The 14,607-nt window shown below is 40.8% G+C and overlaps 2 protein-coding genes across 5 annotated transcripts in view; one reads left to right on the forward strand and one right to left on the reverse strand.

Annotated features, from left to right (window-relative positions):
- Positions 1-1,171, reverse strand: part of LOC141746924 (dehydrogenase/reductase SDR family member 9-like) — a 30,138-nt gene extending 28,967 nt beyond the window's left edge. The window contains exon 1 of one of the 4 annotated variants that reach the window (XM_074596287.1): positions 873-1,171. The gene's annotated coding sequence lies outside the window, so the exon portion shown is untranslated. The remainder of the gene's footprint in view (positions 1-872) is intronic. The other 3 variants (XM_074596288.1, XM_074596284.1, XM_074596285.1) reach the window with 3 other exon arrangements.
- Positions 1-14,607, forward strand: part of ABCB11 (ATP binding cassette subfamily B member 11) — a 49,894-nt gene that overhangs the window by 17,207 nt on the left and 18,080 nt on the right. Inside the window, exons 9-18 of the mRNA XM_074593519.1 lie at positions 273-444; positions 2,219-2,343; positions 3,100-3,274; positions 5,572-5,685; positions 7,707-7,817; positions 8,731-8,856; positions 9,662-9,865; positions 11,114-11,284; positions 11,661-11,862; positions 13,612-13,687. Coding sequence (XP_074449620.1) covers positions 273-444; positions 2,219-2,343; positions 3,100-3,274; positions 5,572-5,685; positions 7,707-7,817; positions 8,731-8,856; positions 9,662-9,865; positions 11,114-11,284; positions 11,661-11,862; positions 13,612-13,687 — 1,476 coding nt within the window. The remainder of the gene's footprint in view (positions 1-272; positions 445-2,218; positions 2,344-3,099; positions 3,275-5,571; positions 5,686-7,706; positions 7,818-8,730; positions 8,857-9,661; positions 9,866-11,113; positions 11,285-11,660; positions 11,863-13,611; positions 13,688-14,607) is intronic.

Genomic DNA, 14,607 nt, shown 5'->3' on the forward strand with positions numbered 1-14,607 from the left:
GGACGACTCTTCCTGAGAAAAGACAATATCTTCCCTGCAGTATTAATGCATAAAAGCCTTCTGCCATTGCAAAGGCACCAGGTTTTCTCACTGTAGCCCAGGATCTTTGGAAGGTGTGATGGTGGAAAGAATAGGGGTGAGGAAGGGCCCTCTCCAAGGGAAAGCAACTAACCAAAACATGGCCAAGACCTTCAACACAAACGAAAGATATGCTCACCAATCTTCTGTTGTGTTTTGTTGTGTTTTGTTGTTTGTTTTTTTTTTTCCCTCAGTGATGTTAACAAAATTAATGAAGCTATTGCTGACCAAGTAGCAATCTTTATCCAGCGCTTAACCACCTTTGTATGTGGATTCCTGCTGGGCTTTGTCAGTGGCTGGAAATTGACCTTGGTTATCATTGCAGTCAGCCCTCTGCTTGGGGTTGGAGCGGCTGTCTATGGCTTGGTAAGTGAATTGTGAGAGGTTCGTGTTGAGGTATGATGAGGAAGGCCATGCCATAGAGATAGGAGGTCTGGTGGAAGAGAAGGCTATTACACTCCTTCGAAATCAAGAGAGGCAGATTATGGTCACAGCAGCACTGGGCGTGGAGGGATAGGGAGCTGGACTTTGGTCCTGCTTTGCTTATTCTGATTCCCAGAATAATATGTCCTGCTTCTAAGACAGGAGCGTAAGCATACCTTCTGTTTGGTCCTGTGGATGGATGTTACGGTTGCTGAGATCAGAACCTAGCCTACACCTTCTCTCTATTACTACACACCTGGTTTAGATGGTTACTAGACACGGGGCTTGATTTTTCTATGGAGATCAGGGGCTTTTAGAGATCATCAAGTTTCAGAGTTGTAAAATCATTGAAAACAACTGCTCACACTTACCTCAAGCTGTCCCTGCTCCTGGCAGCTGCTGCATCCTCTCCCAGTTGTTCCTGTTCTGCTTCTCCATCCGCTCCCTACAAACTCCTCGTCACTGTGCAGAGGAAGGCCAGCAAAGAAGGAAACTGCAGGATCATCTGCCCTCTTACCTCCTCTCCCACACCCAGCAGGGCTGGGCAGTTCCTGCTCCTCCTCTGCAGTCTGTCACACTCTGTTCTTTGGTTGTGTTCAGCCCTTTGGCTATCTCAGTTCTTCCACACCAGGAACGATTTGCTATCATTTTGCTATCAAACCTCTAATGTAACTCTGACTAATTTCTTGTCTTCCTGCCCTCCTTTGGCATCTTGTGCTGGCTGCAAGTAGATGACATGGATAATGACTCAGTATGAACTGTGAGAGTAGAATCCTGGCAGGAAATTAAATAAACCCCCAAGTGCCTCTTTCCTTCATTTGCAATTTCTTTCTGAGCTCATTCCCCTTTATGGTTGTAATTTCCCCGCTTTCCATTCTTATTTCTCTGTCCCTGTCTTTCACTTATCCACTGTCAAGTGTTTCCTCCTTAGAAGCCTTTCCAGCCCAAGTCTTTGTTTTTTACCGTAAAGAAAACAGACCCAAGCTCAATCTAGTATGTTTTCCTGTCTCCAAAAGTGGCTGATAGACGCCTGGGGCAGGGTATTGGAAGAAAGAAAGAAAATAAGCACACTACAGTTTCTAGTAATATGTAAATCCCAAGCCAATGTGGTAGCTTTGTGTAGAATTGTACATGACTACATTTTCTTCCATTAATTTGAACATTTTTTTGAGCCGAAGTGAGCTTTTGGCATCCAGCGTGCTCTGGGCTGCTGTGTAGGGACCTGTTTGCTGTCAGCCTAAGAAACAAAGAAAGCACAGTGGTGGCCACATCTGTTTCTGTCCTCCCCCATCAGTACCATTACTTCTTCTTCCTGAAGCTGGGCTCTGACACAGCTGCTAAAGGCCTGCTTTTGCTGCTTAAGCTCCCCCTTCCTCACACCATGCGCAAACCCTCAGTCTGCAGGCTGCTTACGCCCAGTTAGCAGCAGAGAGAGAGGGATGGAGGGAAAGCAGACGCTGTCAGCTGCTCTTTCTAGCTACCTGGAGCAGAGCTGTTGGCCAAGGGGATAACTGTTCTGCAAAACACATGCCACAGATGTAAATGGCCTAACACCAGAAGACAGAAGTCTTTGGGTGTTCAGTGTGTCTAATAAAAGTCTGCTGGGAGTGGAAGAGGTGACCTCACGCAGAGCAGACAGCACAGTGTGGCAGCTAGCCCTGCTTACTTGTCTGCACCTACAGTTCAGGTGTAACCAGCACTTCTAATGTTTTTGTAGGCTGTGGCAAAACTAACAGGCCGAGAATTAAAGGCTTATGCAAAAGCTGGGGCTGTGGCTGATGAAGTGCTCTCATCCATCAGAACAGTGGCTGCATTTGGTGGGGAGAAGAAAGAAGTTGAAAGGTTTGTTTGAACAAAGTGTAAGGTCTCTGATTTATTTTTTCCTGTAGCAATGAAACACTATAATGCATTTCAGAGTCATGGCAATTAGTATGTAAATTCTACAACAATGACCTTCTGTTAGCTTTGAGAATTACGTGCATGTATGTTACAGAAATTCAGGTTCCAAATAACATGACATATGAAAAACCAGTTTCATAATTCAGTCAACCAGTGAAATAAAACATCAGCAATACTATCTTCAAGTAATTCCCACTTGTAAGAACATACTGTCAAATTTTCCCCTAAACGTTTTCTGATGTATCACTTTTGCACCACATCTGAAAACTTTGGGTACTTTCAAGTAAGAGAACTAATTCCAGCAAGACATAATGATTTGATGATGTTAATCTGCAAATTTCTTTTAAATTCATTTAAAAACATAACATGGCTGTAGGACATGCTCTGAAGCATTGGCCAGATTCTCAAATCCTGTGTCACACTGCTAAAACCCCAAACCCCACGGTGAGGTGTCTGCAGTGAGTGTGGCTTTTCTTGTGCTTATTGCACTAGAACCTAGAAGGACTTCATGATCTGGGAGCACCGCTGGTTTAAGCAGTGATCTCTCACTTCAGAGTGAGAGGTATCCACCTTATGTGGACCCTCTCTTAACTGTAGGACAGCCAGTCATTGAAGATGCCTCAATTTGTTGGTCTTTGCTCATTTTGCATTTTCTGTGAAATTCATTTCACCCCCTTTTATTTTTCACTCTTTCTACAGATACGATAAGAATCTGGTGTTTGCTCAGCACTGGGGAATTCGAAAAGGAATGATAATGGGATTATTCACTGGTTACATGTGGCTTATAATTTTCCTGTGTTATGCATTAGCCTTTTGGTATGGCTCTAAACTTGTCCTTGAAGAAGAAGAGTATTCACCCGGCACTCTTCTGCAGGTACGCATTTTAGCTTGATGAAGCTTTTGTGGGCTGTTTCTTAAAACGTTAATTCTGGAATACATACTTGTAGTGTTCTGATACCTGGTGGCTCAGTGATAATAAACACTATATGTGTCTTTTAAAGATCATTACTCAGTATACATATGAAACGATATGACACTATTGGATAAGACTAAAAAAATAATCCATGTTTATTTTAAATATTTGAAATGCTGCCTACTGAGATCAGAATAATGCTGTCATTTGAGAGCCTGCTACAGAATTGGCAGAGACCTGAAACTAGCTTTCCCATTTTGTGGGACAGCATGTGGCTTCTGGGATATTGACGTCTCTGAAGAGCTTACTTGGTGATGAAAAACCTCATTGTGGTAAAGAGTAACCTCACCAAAGAAAGTATCATCAAATCTACCCTCTCTCTCGTGAACAGTTTCTGTTCCTTTGAATCATCATTTTCTGTTGCTAATTGCCCACCTAGCTCTATAGACGACAAAGAACCTGTAAATATATATGCTGATAAAAACACATGTTGCTGTGGCTCCTGCATTGCATATAAAAACCTTACTAACCCACATGGCAGTCATGCATCCACTTCTGCTCAGCAGACGCTTTAGACACTGATGACATAAATGCAATAAAAAGAACACCTACAGAGATTTTGGTTATTTGCTTTAAGCCAGGACTGCCCAAATGGCAGACTCCACTCCAGACACAGAGTAAATTTTTCCTGAAACTTGGTAAGTCCTGGGTGTTCTGATGAGACATTTACTTCTGGCCTCCCTCTGGCTGTTACTCACCACGAGAGCTCCCAACCACCAGCAGCATGAGGTGCAAAACTTCCTGTTAAATGGAGCTTGGTAAATTACTCTGAGAACATTGTAAAATTGAGTCATTCTGTTCAAGGAGGATGTCCCTCACAGGAAATCATTTACAACTGCTCTTGACACCAGTAGCTGATACAAGGTAGTGCTGTGAAAAACAAAGCGAGCAATTTCCTTGCCTTGCACATGGTAACTATAGTTCAGGGCTTCCAAATGACAAATGGCAAACAGTGGGGATCCACCCTGTAGCTGAAAAATCATAGCTGTCAATGGAGAGACTCTCCCTTATGCTTCCCTCCTCTCAGTTTCCAGTCAACTTTCTTGTACGACATGTCTCCTACCATAGACTCCCGGTCTGGCAGGGGGTCGGGGAGGGGGAAGATTTGTAGATACAAAACATTTAAATATGCTTTTCCTGGTCTCTGAAAAACTGTTGTGCAGCAGCCATGCTGCATCAAGATACACTAAGCATTACCTTCCTTTCTTCCATCAAATGTACAGAACCTGCTCCCTCATGTTCATGGTGGATTCTGACATGCATATAACCTAATTGCTTTGGGACTCATTCACACAAGAAAATGTATCTGTAGCAGAGTATGAACCTAATGGCATGATCTATACCTCAGTGTAGATGTTTGCAGTGCACAGTATGTGCACAGCAGATTCTTCCACTTTAGCCATGGGATTATTCTCAGTAAACATCCCTGTGGTGCAAGGGAAAACTGAGTGCTGTGTGCTTTTATTTCTTTCTCAACAGTAGTGTTTCCTTATACACCTCGCCCATTTATCCTGACTATTGTTTGTGTTGCATTCAAAAGGCTAGCTGAGTCCTTTGTTGCTTCTTAGCAGAATTCTCAGGTATCGCCAAACTACAACAAAGGATTACATACCAGTCCTCCTAATGCTCAGGGTGAATGTTCAAACTATCAGCCATAACAAAGCAAAAAATGGACCAAAAGCCTACACCAAAGACATCTAAACCTTTGTAATCTGCTCTGCCAAACCATCTCTGTAACTGAAAAACTAAGGAGGAATAGAGTGGAGTAAATTCTAGGCAAAAAATGCTCATTCCAACAGGTACACCCTGGTATGTTAGCACTGACATTACAACACAGGTCACTCCTGGTTGTAAAACCAGACAACTAATGCATTTGCACGTGTGTGGTATTTCAGTGGCACCTCAGTAAATTTACCTCAGTAAATATCTGGGTGCACACGGTTTTAGGTCAGGGCAAATATGAGATAAGTTGATTTACATCAGCCTGGAAGCAAAGTTGTGAAAAACTGTGAAAATTCTTTCTAAGATGCATTTGTTTGCTTTCTTGTGGGCTAATTATGCTTATATAGTGAATCACTGCAGCTCAGCTGATGCACAAGAAGTCACTAAGCCACTGTAGTTTGATTTGCCTGTATAAGCTCTAAACTGTAATAAAATGTGATGTCATATTTTGTTAATTTCTTTTTCCACTTCTTCAGGTTTTCTTTGGTGTTTTGGTAGGAGCTTTAAATCTTGGCCAGGCATCTCCCTGTCTAGAAGCCTTTGCCACTGGCCGTGGGGCTGCAGCAAACATTTTTGAGACAATAGATAAAGTAAGTAATGAATTTCTAAGCTGTCTCACTTTGTAGTGGAAAAATAATTAAATAAGCCTCAATCAGTAGTAGTTCTATCTACTACCGCTAGTAGTTTTCCTCAAATGAGGAAAAACGAGTGCAATTAAAGAAAAATTGACTGTGCAATAGAAAGGTCTAGTGGTACGCACACGGGCTCAGAGAGGGTGTTGAACAGATTTCATAAGTGGCCTGTTTCTGAATAACGAAGTTTTACCTCAGCTGCTCCTGTTTCTTACTCCCATTTCTCCTTATGTATAATTGCTGATCAGTGCTGGCCCACGGGAAGTGTATAGGCAGGCAGTAACAGTCACCTTGCAGCCAAACTTGCAGTAAGCTTCTAGCTCCCAGTCTCCAGATGGCATCAAAAGATGTGGCTCCATTGACATCAGTGGCAAAGGTGGCCCCTGTCACCCGTCCCAGAACTACTCCAAGTTAAAATGAGACCAAATGAGCACAGGCACTGGTCATACAGCAGTCATAAATGTTAATCACAAAATCATCTAGACAGATGGATGTTTGAAATAAGGTTATATGAGCAAGTCTGAGAGCCACTGGCATTAATTGATGAGAATTGCTTTCTGTATCTGTATAAATTTTAGCGGTTGGCAAAATACCGCTGACTTCTTAGCAGTACATAGTATCTCTAGTCATTGACAAGCTTTATTGTGCTAAAAACTGTGTAAACACATTAAAATGCTGCTTGTCTTTTACAGATTATATAAGGGTATATAAAGAAGGCTAGAGGGGTTGTGATAATGCCAATGGACTTCTTAGTAACCCTTCAGTGTTCTACAATAATGATAACGCATATGCCTTATAAATGCAATTCATAAGCTAAAGCTCTAAGATAAACTGAAAACCAGATGAATAAGGGAAGTGGGTTTTAGGGAAAAATTTAAAAAGCACAGAAGACTTGCAACAGTAAACATTAATCACAAAATTCAAGATAAGGCTGAGTCAGATAACCTTAGGGTAAAAAAAACAAACTAAAGTGAGATTTCATCTGTCTAGAGAAGGAGTGACAAAATTAGATCCATCTGCTTGCTGCATTTGTAGATTTGTGATTAGACAGTAAAAACACAGCTCTGCACCGATACAGATTTTTTTCTGGCACTAAACTTATAGCCATGCTGAGCTTTGCATTTGCAGGATCAGTAAAACTTTTCTTCATAGTTTAGTATCTAAATTTAAACATGATATATTCCTAAAGAGGAATCAATCTTTTTGCTGTTCTTCACATCTTAGAACATACACATTTCTTGTATTAAAATTCTCTTCAATCTGTTAGGCTACATAAAAAATCATGCATGTTTCAATTATCAAATATTGGTGTTGCTATAGTTTTAGCTCATGCTCTGTATTCCATGCTTCAAAAATCTATCCTTAGAAAATTTGATTTCTTTGGGTTTCTTCAAATTTATCTTAGTTCTCTGCTCATGTCTATCAGTCCACAATACCCATGGCCTGGCCAAATGGATGTGAGACCCAAAGCACTTCATGGGAAAACTTCAAATCTGATTTATAGCCTGAATCCTGACTGGGTGTGCAAGGATGGATGTTTGAAATCCAAAGTGGTGAAGCGTGCTGATTTGCAGCAATTAATTGGTTGTTCAGTGCTGTAGGAGAATGTTTATGTGAGCAAAGTAGTGCCATTTTATTCCTGAGGAGCTGGGTCAAAATGCCTCACTCAGCCAGCTATTCTGTTCCAGGAAAAACTAGCTGAGAGGTTGACTGTGGTAATTGCAGTAAGCCTAAAATGGGAAGAAGGCGCATTCATCTTGCCTGTACTACCCACCGGTGACAACTTCCCCATCACTGTGGCCTTCAATCTCATGTCCCTTGCCTGCTAGCCCTGGGTCAGAGCCTGCGGCTGGCTCACTGCAGCTAAGTGATGTTCAAAGAGAAGTGCCATGGGTTTGTGTGGTATTCGCAATATTTGTCTACTGCAGCAGTGTTGACTGTTTAACAGCAAGTAAATAACACAATAAATTCTATCCTAGGAACCCGCCATTGACTGCATGTCAGAAGATGGCTACAAGCTGGATAAAGTACGAGGTGAAATTGAATTTCATAATGTAACATTCCATTATCCCTCCAGACCAGACGTAAAGGTAATTATTCATCATTCATCCAGTGAACACAATTACTGTAAACAATCAAAATATCCTGGTTCTGCCAGCAGTTTCTAGATTTTCAGTGGTTTGTTTTCCAGAAGCCAGACCCTCTGTTTAAAAATAGACTAAATAATTCTTCTACTAAAGGGTTTTTCTACTTACCATTCTGCTTATTTTACCATTCTGACATATTCCTTGTCATACATATTCCTTGCTGCTGAACATAAACTCGTAGTACTTTCAGACAAATTCACCTGCACACAGCTTGTCTTTCAATCAATTATGTACTTGGTATCAACATGTGCCTGGATAGGACACAAAGTAATAAGCTGAATGGTGCGAGGAGATTTTATAAAACTCTTCCATTACGCTGGGGATACACCATGTGACCCATTAAAATTCTAGGAAAAGGTACAGGAGCATTGGCTGTATACCCCATTATTTCTCTACTACTGTGTTTGAATTAACAAATTCTCCTTGGAAAAGCAAATTATTGTACAAGCAAATGTCTGTTATTGCTTCTAGAGAGAGAAGCATATGAAGTATCAGATTTTTCTACATAATTTCACTGTTACATTCTTAATATTTATGCTTTAAAAGGCATTCATAATACATGTGCAGTGTTCTTTAAAGGGGATTTATTGCCAGTTTCTCCAATGGTATTAACTTGGCTAGTTCTTAATGATGAACAACAGGAACAAACAAAGATCAAATGCTCTGCATTTAGAAACTTTTCAAAAAATGTAAAAATATTTGGCTTTCTTTTTCCTCTTTCTTCATAATATTTTTCTGAATTTTGTAAAATTGCTTTGAATCTCCATTTTAAGATACGGAATATACCCACTTGGTTATATGACTGCAAGAGAATTAGAATGGATGGATTCTCTTTCATTTTTTTTCCCCTCTCCAGATTTTGGATAACCTTAATATGGTTATTAAAGCAGGGGAGACAACAGCTTTTGTTGGAGCTAGTGGAGCTGGAAAAAGTACAACAGTACAGCTCATCCAGCGTTTCTATGACCCCACTGATGGCATGGTGAGTGTACCAATCTAGACTGTATTTCTCTAGCCTTAGGGACTTGAAAGAATGACATGGTTTCTTCTCCAAGGTGTCCAAGGTGGGAAGGAAGTCTCCTAACTTTTTCTTTTTTCTTTTTTTTTTTTTTAATGAGTGAAATATCCTCTTGTGCATTTCAGGGGAATGCTGAACAGTCTTATCAAAAATTATTATGTGAAAGAGAAAAACTGTTAGGAAAAAATAAAAATTCCACGCTAAATCAGAGTGAAGACTATAACTATAGATACAATAATTCAGGACTGAGAAATCATTTTCCATTCTGGAAAACAAAATATCGAACATTTAATCATTATCCCATAATATTGCTTTAGTATATGAAATTACCATTTAGTAATGGATTGGCTAAGAATATGAATTACATCTATTAACAGTCTCATTCCATTTACGTGTTCCTAGTTGGCACAAATCACATACATGGTGACCTGTATTTGAATGTATAAAAGACAAAGAACCATTTTATTGTAAACATATAATCGTAATTTTGATGGTTACTTTCTACCTGGTTTTATTTCTGAGGCCAAGCAAAAAGAAGTGTTGGGAAATGAAATCAAAGAGCTCAACTCCTAGGCCCAAGAACTATCATATGCTACTGTCACTGCATTGCATTTTTTACATATGAAAGTTGGTTTTTACACTGGTCATGGAAACACAGCACCACAGGACCTTCATTTCCCTTGTGTCTGTCTTTGTCTCTGAACTGGAGGGGACAATGTCCCTGACTTTTTTCCTTCTTTTTTGTCCATGTTTTAACTGGCTTCTGTAGATTACCCTGGATGGCCACGACATTCGTTCCCTTAATATCCAGTGGCTACGCTCCCAGATTGGTATTGTTGAACAAGAGCCAGTGCTGTTTGCCACCACGATTGCAGAGAACATTCGCTATGGTCGGGATGAGGCTACCATGGAAGACATAATCGAAGCAGCCAAACAGGCCAATGCTTACAATTTCATCATGGACTTGCCACAGGTACGCTGTGCCTTGTAAAACATTTGGCAGAATTTGATGGAAAAACAGGGAATCCTTTTGTCCCTCCCCTCATGCAGCCATTTGTGCTCAGGTGGAAGGGCAGAAGATTAATATACATAGTAGGCAGCAACCTATCCTTTGACTAGAGTTAATTAGGTCTTACTACGTGTATGTCACCAAGATAAAAAAATGCACACAAAAGAATTAGTTCCTCCGGAATCATATGCACAACATTCAATATCATGCTAATAATCATATCATGATTTTAAAATATGTATTTTTCATGCTATGGACATCTGTTTCTGCTCAGGCCAAAAGCAATTTAGATCCCAGACTCTCACTAGCCACCACATGTTTTTGAGCAGTCTGTACTGATCCTCACAACCTCATCTCCTTGAACGAGCCCTGTAAGTTAGCTGGAGGTCCCCTCTTCCCCAGTTCCTTCCCTTATGATGACACAGCTTTGATCGGTCCTATGGTATCCTCCTTACTAGGCCCGTATTTGATAATACCGTGCTGTTTATTTTTCCAGAATGTTATTTTGCCAAGTAGCTTCTCAAAGGGACATGTTACAACAGTGAACCTGATTGACAGGATTCAAGTGCCATTAACTAATGTCAGTATGCCCTTTTTATCCTCCATCTATGCACTTCCAGGCTTCCAGGAAACTATTCACAGAATGACTGTGTAAAGGCCCCTGTTTATTTCCTGGAAATGGAGGAATAAACAAGGTTTGGCTCTAGGTGAATATAATTATCCTGGGTCTTGAGATGCTAGGCTTTATGTTTATTTAATTCTCTATCTGAACCCGATGCCACCAGCGCATGATGTCCATGAATCACAGAGACAAGTGTTCATGAGTCATAGGCCATCAGCAGACAAGTCCAGCTCTGTGGAAAGTTTATTGGTGAGTCATCTGATGGAGAGTGGGCAAGCGTTTCGTCTTCATTTCAGCTTTTGATGATATAGTTGTTTTGAGCCAAACCAGAACATTTCACCTTTTTATCAGTACATACTTTTGTCTTGGGGTTGGAACCCCAGTTCAGCCAAAATGATGTTGCTGAAGGAAGTTATTTCATCAGCTCTCCTTTGAGTCTGATGCACTAACAATGTTTGGGTTTTTTTCAAAGACAATTTTTTATGTCTACTCCCAGGACAAGTCTGAGAGACATTTTACCAATATTTTCACCTGAAACTTAACAGACTCTTTTGTTATCTGTTTCATTTTCATTTTTTTCCTTCACACAGCAATTTGACACTCATGTTGGAGAGGGTGGAAGCCAGATGAGTGGAGGTCAAAAACAGAGGATAGCTATTGCTCGAGCTCTTGTGCGGAACCCAAAAATCCTGCTACTGGATATGGCTACGTCAGCACTTGATAATGAAAGCGAAGCTATTGTCCAAGAAGCACTTCATAAGGTTTGCTATAGCATAGCATAAATTACACTTTAAAGGGCAGAAATTATTTTTAATGTACTCTGCAGAGGGTGCTGCTGGGTTGCAGCAAAGCACTGAGAAGCTCTCCTTAATAGCTCTTTCATATGCACAAGTAGAACTTTAGTATTATTAACAGAAAATAATTTTTTCTTACTTTGAGACATTAACAGAAATCTATAGCTCCTTTTGCTCAGAAACAGATGTTCTTCTATGGGCTATGGATGGAGTTCAAGTCAAAGTCAGCTGAAGCCACTAGAAAGAGTCCTATTGATTTGATGAAACTTTAAATTGCATAGTGCTGGCTCCAAGCATTTCTGTTTGCTGTTCTGCGAATGGAGCTGCTGTTGTCCCCTGTCAGGCTCGCCTTGGCCGCACAGCAATCTCGATAGCTCACCGCCTGTCAACCATCAAAGCTGCCGATAGCATTGTTGCATTTGAGCATGGAAGGGCTGTGGAAAGAGGAACTCACGAGGAACTCTTGAAGAGGAAAGGGGTTTATTTCATGTTGGTGACCTTGCAAAGCACAGGAGATGCAGTGCTTAATAGAGAAGCAACGGAAAGTAAGTGTTTTGTTTTCTTTTAGAAAATGATGTAAAATTCCACAAAATACAGATTATTTCTTTTTAAAATGAGGGCTAGTTGCTTCTTTTTTTGCTTTTTCCTTCCACCTTTATGGCTGAATTTTAGCATTCATAGAAGTATCACATTAATAGCCCTGGCCAAAGTGTTTTTACTGCCTATGCACTGAATGACCTTCCTAATATAGATCTGCCCTGAAAAATTAATTATGACCTGCAATCCCTGTCATTTCTTAGCTCCATTTAGTGCTGACAGTCCAGTCCTGCTGCATTTGAAATGCAAGCAAATTACAGAATATGCTGAAACCACCCTATTTATTTTACTGGAGGCAGATTTGAATCAAAGTTTCTGGAAATGGAGGTCTAATAGAATGATCTGTTGTATTTTTCTGAAGCACCATATCTTGGTCACATCCAGAGGGTAGTGGTCAGCAGCTCAATGTCCAGATAGAGGTCAGTGACAAGTGGTGTCCCTCAGGGGTCTGTTGGTTTAATATCTGTTTTATACTTTTTAATAGTACTGTTTAATATCTTCATCAATAACATAGGCAGTGGCATCGAACGACACCAAGCTGCATTGTGCAGTTGACACGCCTGAGGGATGGGATGCCATCCAGAGGGACCTGGACAAGCTTAAGAAGTGGGCCCGTATGAACCTCATGATGTTCAACAAGGCCAAGTGCAGGGTCCTGCACCTGGGTCAGGGCAACCCCAAGTATCAATACAGGATAGGGAATGAGGGGACTAAGAGCAGCCCTGGCGAGAAGGACTTGGGGGTACTGGTGGATGAAAACCTGGACATGAGCTGACAATGTGCGCTCACAGCCTGGAAGGCCAACCGTATCCTGGGCTGTATCAAAAGAACCGTGGACAGCAGGTCAAGGGAGGTGATTCTCCCCCTCTACTCTGGTAAGACCCCATCCAGAGTACTGTGTCCAGCTCTGGAGTCCTCAGCACAGCAAAGACATGGACCTGTTGGAGCTGGTCTAGAGGAGGGCCACAAAAATGATCAGTGGGATGGAGCCCTTCTCCTGTGAAGACAGGCTGAGAGAACTGGGCTTGTTCAGCCTGGAGAAGAGAAGGCTCCAGGGAGACCTTATTACGGCCTTTCAGTACTTAAAGAGGGTACAAACTATCTAGTAGGGCCCGTTGTCATAGGACAGGTGTTAATGGTTTTAAACTAAAAGAGCGTGGATTTAGACTAGATATAAGGGAGAAATTTTTTACAATGAGGGTGAAAAAACACTGGAACAGGTTGCCCAGAGAGGTGGTTGATGCTCCATCCCTGGAAACATTGAAGGTCATGTTGGACGGGGCTCTGAGCAACCTGATCTAGTTGAAGATGTCCCTGCTCATTGCAGGGGCATTGGACTAGATGACCTTTAAAGGTTCCTTCTGACCCAAACTGTTCTGTGATTCTATGATTGGGTATGATTATCTTAAAAGAAGAGAGCAATTACAGTGCTAAAATAGGGAAACAGTCTTTAGCAGTTACATCCTAAGTGAGATGGTCCTTGGGTTAATATTCAGTTAACTTCATCATGTCAAATAAAAATATAAAACTTGTGGTACGTGTAGGCTGAGTAGCAAGGTTGTATTACATTCCTTGCCTTCTACAAAGTATTCCAGTTACGACTTGGAGACACTGCACTTTTTTGCAGAACCACAGTGGACTTAGGTTGTATTCAATTTTAGCACAAACTGAAGAACTCTATATACTATATTTTACAGCAGAAAATAATGTAGGTGAGCCAAATCTTGAGAAAGTCCAGTCATTCAGCAGAGGAAGCTATCGGGCCAGTTTGCGGTGAGTCTTAAAAATGATTGTAAATCTCAATATGTTTCCAGATCTCTATACTTCATTCCACTATTCGAAAATCCCAAGAGTGCTAATGAATCACTTCTCTGTATGTTGCATAAAAGAGGGTGGAGGACTGCAAGCATTTTACTAAGACAGAGTTCACTCAGATAGAAATAGCTTGGGTAATATGTTGCTGATTGAAGGCCCATGGATAAATAGCAAGACTCAATTTTACTCCCCTTTCTATCCATAGTACTTCTTCTCCAATTCTGGTCCACTGTGTTACTGTTCCATTTTTAATATTACTAACATACAGTCATATATTTGTATTACCTAACGCACTTTCAGTCCAGTCACTTGAAAAATGACTTGCAATGCAATGTACAAGGACATTTTTATTATGGCTTTTACTTGATGAAAGTTAAAGCATTTTACAAGCCAGACTGTCTTGTAGTGAGACACTTGTTTCATTCAGACAAGCCCATGTCAGACATATGCAAGTGAATACGTCTCCTACATTGCAGGGTCATGTTTTGTCAGTGATGCAGGTCGATTGTTTCAGCATCCTGTTTTGCTGAACTGAATTACTTGATAATAGTGACAGCGGTGAATTGACTTGATGTCTTAACGGCTTGTGCAAATATAGCAGGATACACCACAATTTTGCTTAACAAATACATGGTGCAAGGTACATATAAGGCAATGTCTGAGTGGTGGGGGTGGAATATGATTTTGAAAAGTGTCCCTCTTGTGGGGTATTTTATTCTCAAGAAGTTGAGAGAACATAGAAAAAGAAAGAAAAAGTCCATGTGAGTCCTATGATTTGCTTCAGTGAATCGTGATTTAGTCGATATAAAAACTGCACCTGCTTTACAAGGAAGTATTGTGTTATGGAGCAAAACAGACCGTTTCTGTCCTCTTTACAG

Source organism: Larus michahellis, chromosome 7 (assembly GCF_964199755.1).
Source record: "Larus michahellis chromosome 7, bLarMic1.1, whole genome shotgun sequence".
In the NCBI taxonomy this organism is placed as follows: Eukaryota; Metazoa; Chordata; class Aves; order Charadriiformes; family Laridae; genus Larus; species Larus michahellis.